Here is a 16,711-nt window from a genome sequence, read left to right as displayed (position 1 = left end):
TGCACAGTATTCTAAAGTTCTGCGTATTTTATTTGTCAATAAACAAGATGGCGGCTCCAGCATGGCAGTGGGGAGCACAGTCCACTGGCTGCACAGAGGTGGAAGATCACCCTGCATTTCCCCCCCATCCCCAACATGGACTTGGCCATGAGGTTGACCCAACTGACAGTGCAGGAGCCAAGGCTTGCCCCACAAACACCCCAGGGCCCTGTCCCTCCATGCCAGGTGCACCAAGATAGTAAGTGAGAGGGACAGTCTCTCACACATGCTCAACCCTGGCCCCCGATCCAGGTGTGGGGCAAGCAGGCTCAGCCCAGCAGGATACAAGTGTGGAGGGGTTTAGTGCGGGGGGATCCAGGTGCGGGGTGAGAGGGTTCTGTGTGGGGCAATTTGGGTGTGAGTGGTTTGGTGGGGGATCTGGATGCACAGGGGCTCGTTGAGGGACTCTACAGGGGATGCTGGGGGAGTGGGGCTTAGTGTGGTGGAGGTCCGGGTGCAGCTGGTTGGGCACAGTGGGGTGGGGGTCTGGATGCAGGGGGGAGGACCTTGATGGCGGGGTCCCAGTGTGGGAAGTGAGGCTCGGCAGGGGGTGGAGGGAGAGGGGGGTTCAGGTGCAGAAAGGCTCTAGATGCAGGGGCTGAGGCTCAGCATGGTGAGTGTTTGAGTGCAGGGGACTGTGTGTGGGGATTCTAGGTATGGGGAGTCTGGATGCAGGTGGGATGAATGATAGGGGCATGCAGCAAGAGGGAGTGCAGAGCTTCCTGCAGTCAGGGGAGGGTTCTGGGGGTGGGTCTGACCTGGCCCCAGCAGCTCCTTGTAAGGGAAGAGGAAGTTCTGTCCTTTCCCGGCCCCCGCAGCCCAGCCAGGACTAGCAGCTGAGATCAGCACAGGGTAGGAGTCAGCGGCCAGGGTCTGCCCAGCCCCTTCTCCACAGTGATTTACCTCTCCACCAACTGCTCCAGGTGCCCAAAACGACACGCCTACACTGCTGGGGAGGGTTTCATGACCACTCTTCTGGCTTCCTTGTCATTTTCTGTGGGGAAGCAAAGAAATCTGCAGAGAACATGAATTCTGTATGTGCGCAGTGGCGCAGCATTGGCCCAGGAGTATAGATGGACCCATTTGTCTGACCCAGTATGGCCGTTCTTATCCTCTTATGTTTAATATTCCTGGGGTGCTCTGTACTTATTGGCCCTGTTTTTAAAAAGGGTGTTCATCCAACAGATTGTAGTCAATTAATTATAGATGAAGGAAGTATTCCTTATACACTAAAGAAAGTAGTGGAGAAATCAAAAAGATCAAGACCAGATAACAATGCACCAGCATCAGCTTTATTCCATCTTGTTCTATTGTTAGTATAGTAGTATAAATGCAGAGTTCACACTGAAGTATATATTGTTTACCATAAAGGAGGACAAAACATTCAAAGTAACTGGTGCAAAATATCCTCACATTTTTTTTAGGAGAGCTATTCTAGCAAAGAAATCTCAGCGCTCATCAGAAAGCAGTGTTGCATAATGTACAGTCGTTTGTATACATCTGAGTAACCTTCATTTAAGCAAACCCAAACTTAAATCAAGTATAGTTCCAGTAGAAATATAGGACTTAAGCAATCTACATATGCAAAAAAGTTTAACATCAATCTAGTTATTACAACTATTGGTACAACAGACTAAAACATTCAATAGCTGAAACTCCACTGGTCAAGAGCTGCCCAAATTCTCACTTAAATGAAGGCAGCACAATTTTAAGAAACTACATGCTGGAACTATCAAAACATCTGTAGATTCCATGTAGGCATTTTGTTAGCACTTCACACTTGTGTAACACATTACAGAAATATGACATACGAGTTAGATATTACTTGCACAGCTGTATGAAAACCATGCTCAAAATACTTCTACACTGTAGAATTCAGATATCTCGGGGAAGTACATGTTCATAAGACTTTGCTTCTCCAACACATGACACTAGTGAACTAGAAGCCTTACTCGGTGGCATTTTCAGGACTGCTGGACAACATATATGGATCAACCATTACATCTGTGCCACAGCTGGCCTTTTTTTCTAGGAAAAGAGGAGAGAAAGACAGAGGTAAGAATAGGACCATGAAGATCCAAAAATATACTTATGCAGTAACAGTCATTAAAGAGCGTGACCTGTATGTTTTTTGATAGTCTGAAAGATTGTAGTACAATTTCAGACCAACTTTGTCTACTTCATGGTCCTGTACTAAGTTTACCCCAAAGATTACACAGTTGAAAGACCATTGTGTACAATGATTAACTATTAACTAAGGCAGCTGGAACTTTAGTCAAAGGTGAAATGTTTACAAGACTGTCTCGAGTTTTGTGTTGTATTGTTCAGTTTAAGAGATAACCCATTCCACCTGCAGGGGTCAAACATAATAGTCATAGTAGATATTTAAAAACGTAGTTTAAGATAGATGAATTCAAACTGGAACAGGTACAGAGAAGGGCTACTAGGATGATCCAAGGAATGGAAAACCTGTCTTATGAAAGGAGCCTCAAAGAGCTTGGCTTGTTTAGCCTAACCAAGAGAAGGCTGAGAGGAGATATAATTGCTCTCTATAAATATATCAGAGGGATAAGTACCAGAGAGGGAGAGGAATTATTTAAGGTCAGTACCAATGTGGACACAAGAACAAATGGATATAAACTGGCCATCAGGAAGTTTAGACTTGAAATTAGACGAAGGTTTCTAACCATCAGAGGAGTGAAGTTCTGGAACAGCCTTTCAAGGGGAGTAGTGGGGACAAAAGACATAACTGGTTTCAAGACTAAACTTGATAAGTTTATGGAGGGAATGGTATGAGGGCATAGCCTAATTTTGGCAATTAATTGATCTTTGACTATTAGCGGTAAATATGCCCAATGGCCTGTGAAGGGATGTTAGATGGGGTGGGATCTGAATTACTACAGAGAATTCTTTCCTGGGTGTCTGGCTGGTGAGTCTTTCCCACATGCTCAGGATTTAGCTGATCATCATATTAGGGGTTGGGAAGGAATTTTCCTCCAGGGCAGATTGGCAGAGGCCCTGAAGGTTTCTCACCTTCCTCTGCAGCGTGGGGCACGGGTCACTTGCTGGACGATTCTCTGCACCTTGAAGTCTTTAAACCATGATTTGACAACTTCAGTAGCTCAGACATAGGTTAGGGGTTTATTACAGGAGTGGGTGGGTGAGATTCTGTGGCCTGTGTTGTGCAGGAGGTCAAACTAGACGATCATAATGGTCCCTTCGGACCTTAAAGTCCAGGACTCTATGGTGTTTTATCAATAAAATGTTGATTCTATTAACATGTACAGTTTGTATCAGACATTCAGATACTGTGACATTCTGTGGATAGATGAGTTTGTATCTGAAGGTTTTTTAAAGTTAAAAAACAGTCATTAACAGGACTGAGTGAAAGGGAACCGGCCACCATTTGCAGACTTATACACACTTGATTTTAAGATATTCTGATTAGAGCTCGCTTGCTCTCTCATATGCACGCATATAAATTTTTTGTAAGCACAGAAAAACTGTTAATAGAACATTACAGTTAAAAAGTCAAATGCTCAAGAGTTAGGAAATGCCAGCATGACGGTTACCTGTGCACTCCTTGTGCACATGCATTCCAACGGTCTAATTACATGATCACATGCTATTGTTTCCACAGGACCCCTGCTTCATTCTATGCACAAGATGGATGGTGCTCAATGATCAGATATTCAATATCTTATTTTATCCTCATTCCGCACCCTATATAATGCACACTATTCATACCCTGCTCTGAAGACAGGATTATTAATTCCAATATGGCACTCTTGGGAAGGTGGGGTAATATCCCCATTTTACATCTGGCGAGTTGAGACAGAGAATAAGGTCAAAGGTATCAGCTAGTTTTGGGTGCCCTGAGACACCTAGGATCTGATTTTTCAGAGTACTTAGCATTATATAGCACTCTACAAGTTCACAGCACAGCTCCCATTTATTTCAGTAAGATGTGAAAGCTCAACACATCAGAAACCATGCCCACAATTTGGGCATCCAGAAAATGAGGAACACAATTAGCGACTGCCTGTGGAAAGTTTGGTTTAAGAACACCCCAGTGTAACCCCAGCATCACACAGGAACTCTGTGGCACAGGCAAGGATAGAATCCGGTTCTTCAGGGTAGCATTCACTTCCCTGAATCACCGGACCCACTTTCTCTTTCTGCAATGCACTGCCTCATTCACTACACACCTTTCAACTTCTGCAACAAATAATGCAGGACCTTACAGACAACCGTCTCCTTTACCACACAATCCTAATTCATCCCCAGAGCAAGACCACCCTGTACACTGAATGAGGCAAAGGACCTGTGGAAAAAATAATGTGATCATGTAATTAAAGACCATCAGAATGTATATGCAGCAGGGGGCCAAATTAAGGTTGCACCTTAATCATGGCATTTCCTCACTTTTGAGGGCTTGACATTGCAGCCTCAATTTTTTCAATGTAGTTTTGTGTGTAATTTCTTGGGTTTTCAGAAAAAACAAATGAAAAAAAACTAGAAATTCCTTCATATGGCATGTGATCCATCTAGGTGTCAATAAGCAGTGGTGGAACCTTTTAATCTCCTTTTGATCCACCACAGATCTCAGTCACTTGAACTAGTGGAATTCCTGATTGCCGTAGTAGGTTGCCAGCACTAAAGGGCAATGAAACACATGCTTTGCCAGAGTGTTTCACAAATATTTATTGACTGCAGTGAGAGTGAGTCAGTCTCACGAATCTTGGGTTCCATTCCAGGCTCTGGAGGGGAGTGTGCTCTAGTAGTCACAGACTCTTCTGCCTATGCCACCCCCATACTTCACCCCTTCTGCCCAGTCCCCTCCAGCAAGTCCTTGTCCCAGCCCTCTCTCTTCCCCATGCTTGTTTTTGTCCCAGTCTCAGTTTCTTTGCCCAAGTTTGGCAGAGTTAGGAGTAACTGAAAACATGGTCTTATAATGGGAAGTGTTGGGCAATCATAATAATAGGCAGTGCTACCATTCCCGTCTATCATATAAATTGTCAACGTGACCTTTCAAACAAAAAGACTCAGGAGAGAATTTACTTGTCCATATCTTTAAAAGCCAATTTCCTAACTTCTGTAACAAGGATACCTTACATTACTGAAAAAATTAAAAAAATTAAAAAAAAAAACCCCACAATCCTGGCAATACACCAGACAAACTTAAGTAAACCGGTGCTAGTAGTAGGAAGGTCTATACACCTTTGACTCAAATGAGAAAAGCAGATTAGCTAATAGCTTTTCAGGCACTGTAAAAAGTCAGGAAGAAAGTATCACCAGCTAAGCTTTTTATTCCTAGTATCAGTCTACAGGTTGGCAAGTTAAACCCGATCATCTCAGAGAAAAAAAACAGAATGACATAAGGTTTCTTGTACTTTTTTTGTAAGAAAGAACAAAAATAAAGGAAGAGCTACAGAGAGACCACATGCCTCAGGTGATCAGTAATGGATACAAAGACTTTCATGTGACAGTCACTACCACTTTACAAAGATTTGGGAGCCTACAAGACCCGACTTGTTATCATGGTTCAATTCTCCAGGTGGAAAAGTACCCAAGAGATAAGCCTCAACCGAAAGGCCAATGATTTGACCAGGCATGAAAACAGAACTATTATTTCCCCTTAGGGATAGTCCTTCCAGACATGGCAATATGGGGAGTCTTGCACTGTTACTGGCTGTGCTGTACCTGCTAGTGAAAAACCCAGAAAATTATTCTACAGTGACCAGTTAGTCCAACCACATTTCACAGCTGGAAGTTCTGTTTAAAATATACTAGAATATCATGCTTTTAGCCTTTTGAAGCATAAGACAGGTACTTAACATCCAACTAACAATGAACTTTTCATATGGCAGGAGTTTAGAAAATAAAATTTAAGTACTACCTTTCAACACTGAGCCTTCCGCTGATAAGGAGTGCAAGTTATCTGTCACATGGAACTCTGCCTAAAACAGAAACAAAAACAGGTTTTGCTGAAAGGGACAAAAACACAACTGCTAAAAAACTTTTTGTATTTGCATCTGATTTAAAAGTAGACTGGTTTTTACATTAACACTCAGGTATTCACTCATGATCAGTAGGAGAATTATTTTCCTATCTCAAGCACTAGAACTGGCTTTGTGTCCATCTTATTTCTTCAAGCCAGGCTTCTGTCGCAGGAATGAAGAAGCTGAAAATTGATTCCACTCCCTTCTTCATAATAATCAGCATCTGTGACAAATGACTCTGGCATAATTTAATATTAGGTTCCTGGATGTATGTGTTGCCATAACAGCACTGTCCACAAAGCAAAATACAAATGCAAGACCCCTTTAAGATCATTTCTACTACTAAATAGTTATGAAATATTTCATTGTTCCTTATGCAATGTTTCTTTAAGCTCTTTGTTAGCACTATATTGTCAGAACTGATGCCCCAATAGCATTATTCAGAACTGTCAAGTCTGACAGCAATAAGCAGCTTTCTGCACTTCCTGATATTTCTTCTGCTTAACACTGTGTTTACTCACTTTCAATATCACCCGTTTTCTGGAACTGGGTTTCACACAACCCAAAATAATAATATTCCTTATCCAAGTAACTGGCTGAGGGCTAGCCAGTTATACTCCACTCTTCAGGTTTTAAAAAAGGAGGGCCACAGGGGTCACTTAGAAGCTACAGTGTATCAGGCAGTTTGGTAAAGTTTTGATAAACATCAAGATTTTCCAGATAAAGGTTGGGTGGGTTGGTGTTGGTGTTATCCCTCATGATCACACAAAGATTACAACTCAAAATTCCAGATACTGGATATTTTATCTCCATTAGGTTTCCCCAAATATTTACCAAGAGCTATAACACTGTACCTCAGATGGACTCTTAGTCACTTCAGGAATACCATTCCAAACATTCTCAGGATTCACTATCTCCTCATTGCCATTAGAGAGATTCAAAACCTATATAGATAAAACATTAACCTTAGTCTAGTAGGCACTACCAGTTTATACAGAATACACAACACAACATGTTAATGGAAAAAAAGTCCACAACTGGCATATCATGTAAAACACTAAGTATACAATTCCTGTAAAATGCAAGAAGGGAGAAAAGAGTATATAGTGTTCAGTTTCTGGTTCAGACATTTATTCGTCTAAGGTGTATAAACAGATGTCTGCAGCTACTCTTCAAAACCATTCAAAAATCAGACTAGGAAACAGAGATTTAATAGGAAGAGTTCTTGAAAACCTTTACATTGGCACCTCCTGGCATCTACTTACCAAGTGAATTTCCATTGAGTAACTCTATTTACCAATATAAGAGGCAACTGTAACTATGTATTCTAGAAATCCAAAAGCAGCAAGCAACACTAACTACAGTGGAACCTCAGAATTACAAACACTCTGAGAATGGAGATCGTTTGTAACTCTGAAATGTTCATATCTCTGAACAAAACGTTAGGGTTGTTCTTTCAAAAGTTTACAGCTGAACATTGACTTAATACGGCTTTGAAGCTGTACTATGCAGAAGAAAAATGCTGCTTTCCCTTTCTTTTTTTTAGTAGTTTGCATTTAAGCCACTACTGCACTGTATTTGCTGCCTTTTTTTGTGGGGGGTAGGGTGGGGTGGTGGTCTCTGCTGCTGCCTGATTGCGTACTTCCGGTTCCAAACGAGGTGTGTGGTTGACTGATTAGTTCACAACTCTGGCGTTTGTAACGCTAAGGTTCTACTGTAACTATTTTAATCTCTGTAACCTCTCTAGTAATCTGAGAGTCTGGAGAACGTGGGATGCACGTGGAGCAACCAAAGCATTTCTAATGTACATGGAATCTTTTCTACACATGGAGAGAGCTCTGAAGTCCTACTTACCCTGGTGCCTTCATCAGATATCTCCAAAATCCGAGCCTCACACCACTTCAGACATGTCCACACCATACATTTGGAGCCAACAGCAAACCCCTCTAGATTACAGGCATGCTCACTTTGCTCTACAAGATTTGAAATGTCACCAAAATTTGCTGTAACAGTTTTAGACTTGATTAAAAACTGTCAGTGTATTTAACTGCCTCTGCCTGCTGCCTTTTCAGTCTCTATTTGCAGGTAAGAAACTACTCTTATTTGTTAGAGTTAGTAATGGACACATTTTACAGGAGATTTTGCAGTGCTAACTCATTACTAAAACCCAGGAATTCAAGAGGTTTTAAGGGTGGAATAGATCTAAATCAAGAGTGTCTCATAGACCACATAACACTCTGTTCATATATTATTCCTTTAAACTATAGCACTTTTTATGTATCTTACCTCACAGACCTCATTTCCCCATCCCCTCCCCACGTCTAATCTTAACATTAGAATTAATTTCTTCTCCAAAACACACCCCAGTCAAATATTTTATAAACATTTAAGCTAAATTTTGCATTTGCAACTGTTGATTTTTTAAAACAAAATGTTACTGTGCTGTACAGTTTGAGTCTATCTTTAAAATAATTAAGGTATATACCTGCATCATGACCAGCTAAAGTTACATCCTGCTTTCCTCTTATTTCAATTTCTTCTTCATCGGAGGGCTTATGCCTCAAGGACTCTCCACTCACAAGAGTATTTTTATACTCTCTGAACACTTCATGCAAGTCTGGTTTCATCGGTTCTGCACAACTCTTCTCTTGCAAAGTTAGCCATTTCTTACATTTTTCACCTCTGCTGTCAGCTTGTCCTACATCACAAAGCTCTACAGGGCAAGTAGACATTTGCTTTTTAAAGTCAGTTTTGGGGAATGAAAACTTATCTGCAGAAAGCTCTAAAAGAGATGATTCCAACTCTAACAGGTCCTTCCTTGTTTCATCACCAAGAGAAGCCTGCACCTCAGATGGCACCAGTTCCAATTCCTCTTTTCTTTCAGCACCAAGCAAAGATTGTACTTTGTGCGTCTCTGGTTCCAGCTCCTTCCTGGCTCCATTACGAAGTAAAGTCTTTACTAGGGAAGACTCCACTTCCAACTCAGTTGGTACAGCTTTCATTTGATGAACTTCAAGCAAGTCCAAGTCCCAATCCACACTCTCCTTTGTTTCTTCACCCAAGGAAATCTGTACCTCACATGGTATCAGTTCAAATAGTTTCCCTCTTTCATCACCACATTCAGGCTGTATTTCAAGTGACGACTCCATTTCCAACCAATTCTCTCTATTACTAAATGAAGGTGACACTTCAAGGGATTTCAGTTTCATTAGCTCCCCCGTTTCATCATCCAAAAGCTGTATTTGGAGTGATTCCACTTCTGACAATTTTTCCTTTGTTTCATCAGTCAAGGAAGTCTGCATTTTTAGTGACTCCACTTCCAGCACCTCTTCTTTTGTTTTGCCACCCAAGAAAGGGTGCCCTTCGAGTGACTCTAGCCCTTCAAGTGACTCTAGCTCCAGTAAGAGCTTTTTCAGTTCGTCAAGTGAGGAGTGCGTTTGTAACTGCTCCATTTCCAACAGCTTCTCATTCTCACCCAGGGAAGGCTGCACCTCAGCTGATGGAAGTTCCAACAGCTCCTTTCTTTCTTCACCCAGGAAAGATTGTACTCTAAGTGATAATTCTAACATCTCTGCTTTGAGTTCGTCATCCTCCAAGAACTGTGCTTCAAATGGCTCAAGAACTAAGTCCTTTGCTCCACTATTGGCAAGAAGCTGTGATTCAGATGTTTTTGGTTCTGCATATACCTTTGTTTTGCTATCGCTCTCTTTTTCCAATAAAGGATTCTCTACTTTATTAAGTATTTCAAAATTGGTCTGATGCTCATCAGCAGTTTTGAGACTCACTTTTTCTTCAATTTCTGCAGTATTTAGACATCCATTGTCTGTCAGGTGGAATGGTTCTGCACAGAGTAAAGCATCCTGCAGAGCACTATTTTCTTGCTCAGCATCTCCAGTAGAAGCCGCAGCTTTTTCAAGGCAAACAGCATCTGTATTATCTGTCCCTGGACCCTCATTCTTTTCACTGAACGTGTTCTGAATGTTTGCCAAAGTCGTATCAGTGTTATGCTTCCAAAAACATTTCATCTCCTCATTAATGTTTTTTCCATTACATTCCAGTTTAACAACAGATAAGGGAATTTCAGAAGATCTATCCTTTTGTATTTCCATTATTGTGACCTCTAGTAAATATTCTGCAGTCATGTCATAAAACTTGTCTTTTGCTTCATTACTCCATGAACTCTCTGGGGAATTAAATCCAGACAGACAGCATGGAAATGCTTGCATAGGTATTGTAAGCAATTGATCAGGAATTTGTCTAATCATCTCTCTGCCAACAAGTTCCTCAGATCCATAATCCACATGTCTCACAGTTAGGTTGTTACCTTTTATGCTGCTAACTTTTGCTCTGTAAAGTTTTCCATCTTCACTATACTTTGCTATGCAAATATCACCACTTCTAATACTAGATCTGAAGTCATCCACACTGCTTATTTCAAGTTCTCCAGTTTCCTGTAGTTTTTTTTTTAAGTAGTTTATATTTTCTGGATCAGCCATCTGACACCAAAAGTATTCTGGACCCTTTACAACAGTGACATAGGTTTCTACAATCTGAGCTACCTCTGGAGTCTTCCAGAAGAATGATTTAGTGTCCGTTATACTAGAAGCTTTATTTTTCTCATCAGAAGGCAGAGGTTCACACTGATTTGCCACATCAGCACCACTCTCTCTCCTGTCAGGTGCTTCTGTTGACTGAGATTCTTCTCTCGTTGCAAAGGTTTCATTAATCAAATCTACTGCTATCATACCTTGCTCATCATAGAGAACAATTTCCCATCTGTCTTTGAGTTTCTCTACAAATTCACAGTTTATTTGAACTTCACTTGTTCTTTCTGAAAAATAACTCACTGCTTCGTGTGTCCAATTTGTAAGCTGTTTAGACTGAACTCCAGCCAGCGAGGAATGAATACTCATCATTGGAATTGATGAATATTTTTCAAGCAGTCTATTTGTTTCACAAACATTAACTACTGAAGTGTTGCCATAATCTATATATTGTACACTGATCTGTTCATCAGATAGTTTCTGTTTTACTACAGCTCGATACCACAAGCCGTCTTCTGAAAAAACTGCACAAATTAAGTCTCCTACTTGCAACTGTTGTTGACTGAGACTATCTGTTCCTGTTTTATTGTTTAATCCTTCTGAAATATTGTTAAGTTGAGGCTCATCACTTGCTAATTGGATATAAAAATCTGAAGGGTTATTTACATGAGAAATGTATACTAAAGTTTTCAGACCAGGCACTAAGTTCCTTGGAGGCAAGTCACATATGCTTTTAAGCGGAAAGAGTGTACTATTTTCTCCTTGATTTCTAGTTTTAAGAGTATCAGGTTTAACAATATCAGACTTTCTCTCTTTCTTTATAAAGGGTAAAGATTTATTTTCACCTACTTTTTTACCCACTAAGGGAGTACTTGTTGAGGGAAAATCTTTGTTAGTGTTAAATCTTTCCACAGATCCTAGAAATTTGGTTGACAACTCTCTTTTTGCAGCAGGTTCGAAGTGTTTTACATCCTTACATACAAAATTGGTTTTGGTATTGCGCTCCTCTCCTTGGATTTCAGATCTCCAAGTTCTATTCTCAGACTTTCTCATGTATGTTGCTGATAACTTCATGTTTTCATTCCTCTCTTCTTTAGCATTTATGTTTTTAGAATGTAGAGTTTCATTTCCTACATATTTGTTAGACTCTCTATTTCTTGGTAAGCTTAAACCCTCTTTCATTTTTGCATTAATTTGAATATTGCCATCATACAGTTCAACTATCAGCTTTCCATCAGATTCTTTTGCTACCACTACCATCTTTAAAGGCTTATCCAAGACAGCGGTTTCAAACCATGTGGTAGCTTCTTTTGGTATATTAGAGATATCAGATAGTGAACATTTTATGGCTTGCATTGGCAAAAGCAAGATATCGTATGCATCGCTGGGTATAGGAATCAAGTCTTCTTTCTTTACCACCTGTATATTCCCAAAGTCTACAAAGAAGACTTCCTTATTAGGCTTGGTTTTCAAAACTACTCCTCTGTACAAGTGATTGTCAGTGTACCTTGCAAGATACAGGTTTCCAGGGTTTTGTGACATTTTTAAACTGTGCATTACTTTGCTTAGTCGACCAATGTTATTTGTGAGCTGTTCTAGAACATTTGCGCTTCTGGCAAGTTGGCAGTAAAATTTCCATGGATTGTCAACATGTGTTACATAAATCTCTTCTTCACTTCCAATTTTGATGTCATGTGTAGAATAATAATAAGAGTGTAGCTGAACAGAGGATGCCAGAGGTTTTTGAGGTGGTACAGGTCTGGCCAACCCTTTCTCGGTTAAAAAATGGCACACACTCTGAAAAGGCGTAATTAAGTCCACAACATTAAACAGCTCTTTATTGTTTATGGCAGCTAGAGCAAATATTGTACACTTCAGTTCCAAATGATCTGCTGTCTCATCAACAAACTCCTGAAAAGCTAGGATTGCTTTTTCATCCCAAATAAAAGGATCCTGACCATTTGGTTGGATTAAATTGTAAAGGCTGCATCTGAAAGCCTGAGCCTTTAATTTCAGAAAATTTGCATTAATTGAGCAGAGATTCTTTACAGAAACCAGCTCCTTGTTCCCATAGTCAACATATATCACTTCTACCTGTTCTGTAGAATACTCTCCACTAATAATCAAAGCTCTGTACCATTTTTCATCCTCTGAATACTTTGCTAAACACACTGGACTTGCCCAGTGATGTGGCTGTGTTGAAGTCTTGCAATAATCTTGAATTTCAGCCATTAGTGTCTTAAGTTCTTGGTTGTTGCTACTCAACTGACACCAAAAGTAGCCAGGACTTTCAACATAGGATATTACCACCTGAACTGTACTACCAACTTCCAGCTGACCTTCATAAGGAGATCCTGGTTTTATTTCCAAGTAGTACTGTGTAAGAGAGGAGGGCAGATTTAGGTTTCCCTTAACTTTTTTTTCATCAGGAGCAGAGTCACTTGATAAATGGCAAGTTTCTGCAGTAGGCTGGTCTTTGACAGTCAAAGGCACAGAGGGATTCAGCACTATGTTGTCTCTTATTGTTTTGGATCGCATTCCACTCCTCCTGGCTGTTGAACTCACTAGCTCCCCCTCGCCAGCACGTTCTTTGGGATCCTGCCCCAGAGACTGAGCAGATAACTTCTGAAGAGCCTCTGGAATCTCAGCCCCCTGGAATTTTGCATAGCCTCCTTGGGACAAGATTTTGCTTATATTTTTCTCCCCCGTTTGAGACTGGTCAAGAACTTCAATCACATGCTTGTCACCCTGCGTAGCCAACACCTGGATCACCAGCTCTTTGCTCTGCACTGTCCTTTTAAAGTGAGCCACAGACTCTTTACTCCATGCCTCTCCCAGGGGAGAAACATCTGCCAAACAGCACTTCAGAGCTACAGCAGGCAGCTCCCTGAATTGAGGCAGCAGCTCCTTCACCTTATACCAGTCCAAGATCTCCCTGTTGCCTCTATCTACCAGGTGCACTTCCACCCCATTCCGCAGCACCCTTGTGATAATGGCCCGATAGTAGGCGTTCTCCTTCCACTTGGCGCAGCACAGGGATCTCGGCTGGGGCTCCAGGACGATGCCGTCCAGCTTCTGGGCTGGGGAGTAGAAGTCGCTCATGCTCCGCATCAGCTGGCTGAAAGGCAGCAGGTGCTCCTTCAGCCGCAGCCAGAACTCAGAGGGGTCTCGGACGAAGGACACCTGGGCATCGTAAAACACTCCCACCTTCAGCCGCACGCCTGGTAGGTGGGCAGCGGCCGGGTCCCTCTGAGCCGCAGTTGCAAGGAGTCTGTCTGGCGGCGGCGGCCCCGGCTCCTTAGGAGGGTCGGTGTCCTCCTCTTTCGGCTGCTCCTGCGCTCCCTGGCCGCCCTGCAGCAGGCTGTGGGCCAGACAGCGGGTTTGCACCCCATAGAGGCAGTTCAGGTTGAGGCCCTTCTCCCCGTACAGGTTCACGTAGTAGAGGTGCTCGAAGGGGCTGTAGGCTTCGATGCGGGCGCTCACCGCCTTGCCCAGCAGCAGCGCCTTGAGCCCGCTGAGCTGGGAGCGGGACCAGCCGCAGCCCCCGTCCGAGATACCCTGCAGGGCGCACGGGTAAGTCACTACCGGCATGCGGAAACACTCCACGGGCAGGCGGCGCAGGTTAGCCCCGGTGACAAATTCCTTCCTGCCGTAGTCCACACAGATCACCTGGGCCACCAACCGACTCTGCTCCCCGGGGAAGATCTCCAGCAACAGCGCGCGGTACCAGCGGCCGTCTACGCCGCGTGCGGCGCAAGGAGAGCCCGGCTTGGGTAGCGGATCCTGCTCCCACCTGACCGCCGTCTCGTACATCTGGTGCAAGGAGTCCGAGAGGCGCTGGATCTCCTGGGACAGGCTCTGCAGCTGGCAATAGACGCGGTGCGGGTCGGAGATCTGGGTCACCAGCACCGGCTCAGTCACCCCCAGCTGAAGTCGTGGGTAGAAGAAATCCAGGGCGTCCGGGCCCGGCTGGGGAGCGGTAGCCACAGGGTACTGCGTAGCTGAAGTAGGGCCAGGGGGCTCCGGCTTGGGCTGGCCGAGCAGGCGGGGCGCCGCCAGGCAGCGCTTGAGCAGGGCGCGGAAGCAGCTGGGAGTGACCTGCTTGGCCAGGCCCAAATGGTGCATCTGGGCCAGCAGCCAAGGCAGCTCGAGCAGGACCAGGCGCTGCGGCATCAGCACCTCTCGCACCAGCCCCGACACCTGCTTGGCTTGCAGGTAGCCGAGGAACTCCAGGGCGCCCGCCGTCCAGCTGGCGGCCGGCTGCTCCCCGCCGCCCGCCCCGCCCGCCCCGGCTCCCGGCGGCACCAGGTCGGCCAGCACGCAGCCCAGCACCTCGGAGGGCAGGTGGAAGAATTCGTCCCCGCCCCGAGCCAGGTAGTAGGCGCCGGTCGTCACCGTGCGACCCTCGTCCAGCAGGAAGACTCGGCAGTGCTGGCCCTGGCGGCTCACGACCCGGCAGCGGTGCCAATGATCCCCCAGTTCCACCAGGCACAGATCCCCCGGGCACAGCCCGGCCCCCGCCGCCGGCCAGATGGCTCCCGGGGCGCCGACCAGGCGCGGACCGGCCTTAGCCTGGATGTCCTGGTGCAGGCGGGCATACTCCTCCCGGCGCTCGCCCAGCAGGCCCCACAGCCGCACCAGCGGCACCTCCGGGTGGACGTCCACGAAGGAGACCCTCAGGCTGACGGTGGTGCCGGGACTGGGGATCCCCTGCACGGAGCACATCCCCCAGCGCGGCCGCCCCCTCAGAGCGACCGACCGACCGACCGACAGCGCCCTGGGAAGTGAGCTAGCGGCCGTTCCGCAGGTAGAGAGGCACGTGACCACCCCCCCCCCCCAACTGTCCGGCACGAGGCCGGCCCGCTACGCTCCACTGTTATAGGCTCTTCTTCCTCACGTGACCCTTCCCGCCGCCGTTGGGTGGTCCGTGGGCCTCCCTGGAAAGAACGTCCGTTAAACGAATGAAGTCTGTGTCAGGAGGGAGGTCGCATTGGTCCAGTCTGTTTTGCCCAGGAGGAGGGGGGTAAGAACGGGCTGGGCGGCCCTTACCGTCAGAGGGGAAGGGAGCGGGTGAGGGTCAGCAGTACCCCTCAGGCCCTTGGTGCGGGATAGGCGGGCGGAGGCCTGAGCGGTGTCTCCAGGCTACTGGGGCTCGAGGCAAGCCATTAGGGGCTGGCATCTGGTCTAGAGTGAAGCATAGCATGCCGGGACTTGTTTACATGCTGCTTGACATCAGGGGAGAGCATTGCATGCTGGGAGGGAGCTGCCTTTACAGGCTAGGTGGGCTGAGGACCAAGCATTGCATGCTGGGAGCTGTCTCAGGCAGCTCAGGCTCAGGGTGAAGCATTAAGCTATGGGACTTGAGTACAGACTCCTTGAGGTCAAGGTGAAGTGTTGGATGCTGGGACCTGTCACTACATATTGCTCAGGGTGAAGCATTTTATGCTGGGACCTGTCTCTGTAAGTTGCAGTTTGGGCTCAGGGTTAAGTGCTGCATGCTGGGAATTGTCTGTGGGCCGCACCCAGCTGCTCAGTTCAAACAGTGGTTGTGATGGCAGTGCACAGTTGGGAGCATGTTTCGGTGTGGATGCAATCTGTGTTACACCTCTACTAGCTGGAGCACATGGTTAGCATGTAAAATTTCTCTAAGGCACACAAACCGAGGGCTGGGTGCTAAGCCCAGCTCCCCTAAACCACAGGACAATAAGCTCCTAATATTAGCCATTAGGTGTCATAAAGTAATTTTGCAAATTAGCAGGATGGGGACAGCTGTAACTTAAACAGCTTCCCACATCTGTCTGTGGGCCACTGCACCGTCCCAGAATAGCCAATGCACAGAACTGTGTGTACCCCAGAGCTGCCCCTGATATACCCCTGCAGCAGGGCTGAACTGGGGCAAATGAGTATAAAGGTATTACACCACTCCTGTGTTCTCCAGGGAGTCATCCTTAGCCTGGGGAATTCTAGTTAGGATGATCTATCTGCATTCCTGTGGCATAGAGAGGGAATGCAGCTCAGAAATGAGGCCAGCAGGTCTAAACACATTTTAAAATGTAGTGTTTCAAGAAATGTGATATACTACATAATTGACAATGTTGACCAAGTAATATGTGTAAACAAGGTTAA

The 16,711-nt window shown here is 45.0% G+C and overlaps 1 protein-coding gene across 1 annotated transcript; it reads right to left on the bottom strand.

The window, feature by feature from the left end:
- Window positions 1-1,338: 1,338 nt before the first annotated feature.
- On the bottom strand, window positions 1,339-15,310 carry TDRD6 (tudor domain containing 6). The gene is made up of 5 exons (XM_073335795.1): window positions 8,527-15,310; window positions 7,896-8,014; window positions 6,896-6,985; window positions 5,939-5,999; window positions 1,339-2,067 (listed from the first exon to the last, which is right to left on the bottom strand). The coding sequence occupies exons 1-5, from the start codon at window positions 15,308-15,310 to the stop codon at window positions 1,988-1,990; spliced, it is 7,134 nt and encodes a 2,377-aa protein (XP_073191896.1). The 3' UTR covers window positions 1,339-1,987.
- Window positions 15,311-16,711: the final 1,401 nt, after the last annotated feature.

This window comes from Lepidochelys kempii, chromosome 3 (assembly GCF_965140285.1).
Source record: "Lepidochelys kempii isolate rLepKem1 chromosome 3, rLepKem1.hap1, whole genome shotgun sequence".
Taxonomy (NCBI): domain Eukaryota; kingdom Metazoa; phylum Chordata; order Testudines; family Cheloniidae; genus Lepidochelys; species Lepidochelys kempii.
Note: the sequence above shows the minus strand (reverse complement) of the source record. Positions and strands in the feature narration are given on the sequence as shown.

Bases quoted from the DNA above. Each gene is read 5' to 3' on its own strand.
- TDRD6 (XM_073335795.1), bottom strand. From the start codon at position 15,310: ATGTGCTCCGTGCAGGGGATCCCCAGTCCCGGCACCACCGTCAGCCTG. The intron at 8,015-8,526 runs GTATATACCTTA...CAAATCTTGTAG, and splicing joins TTTAGCTGGTCATGATGCAG to AGCAAAGTGAGCATGCCTGT. The intron at 6,986-7,895 runs GTAAGTAGGACT...TTATCTATATAG, and splicing joins TATCTGATGAAGGCACCAGG to GTTTTGAATCTCTCTAATGG.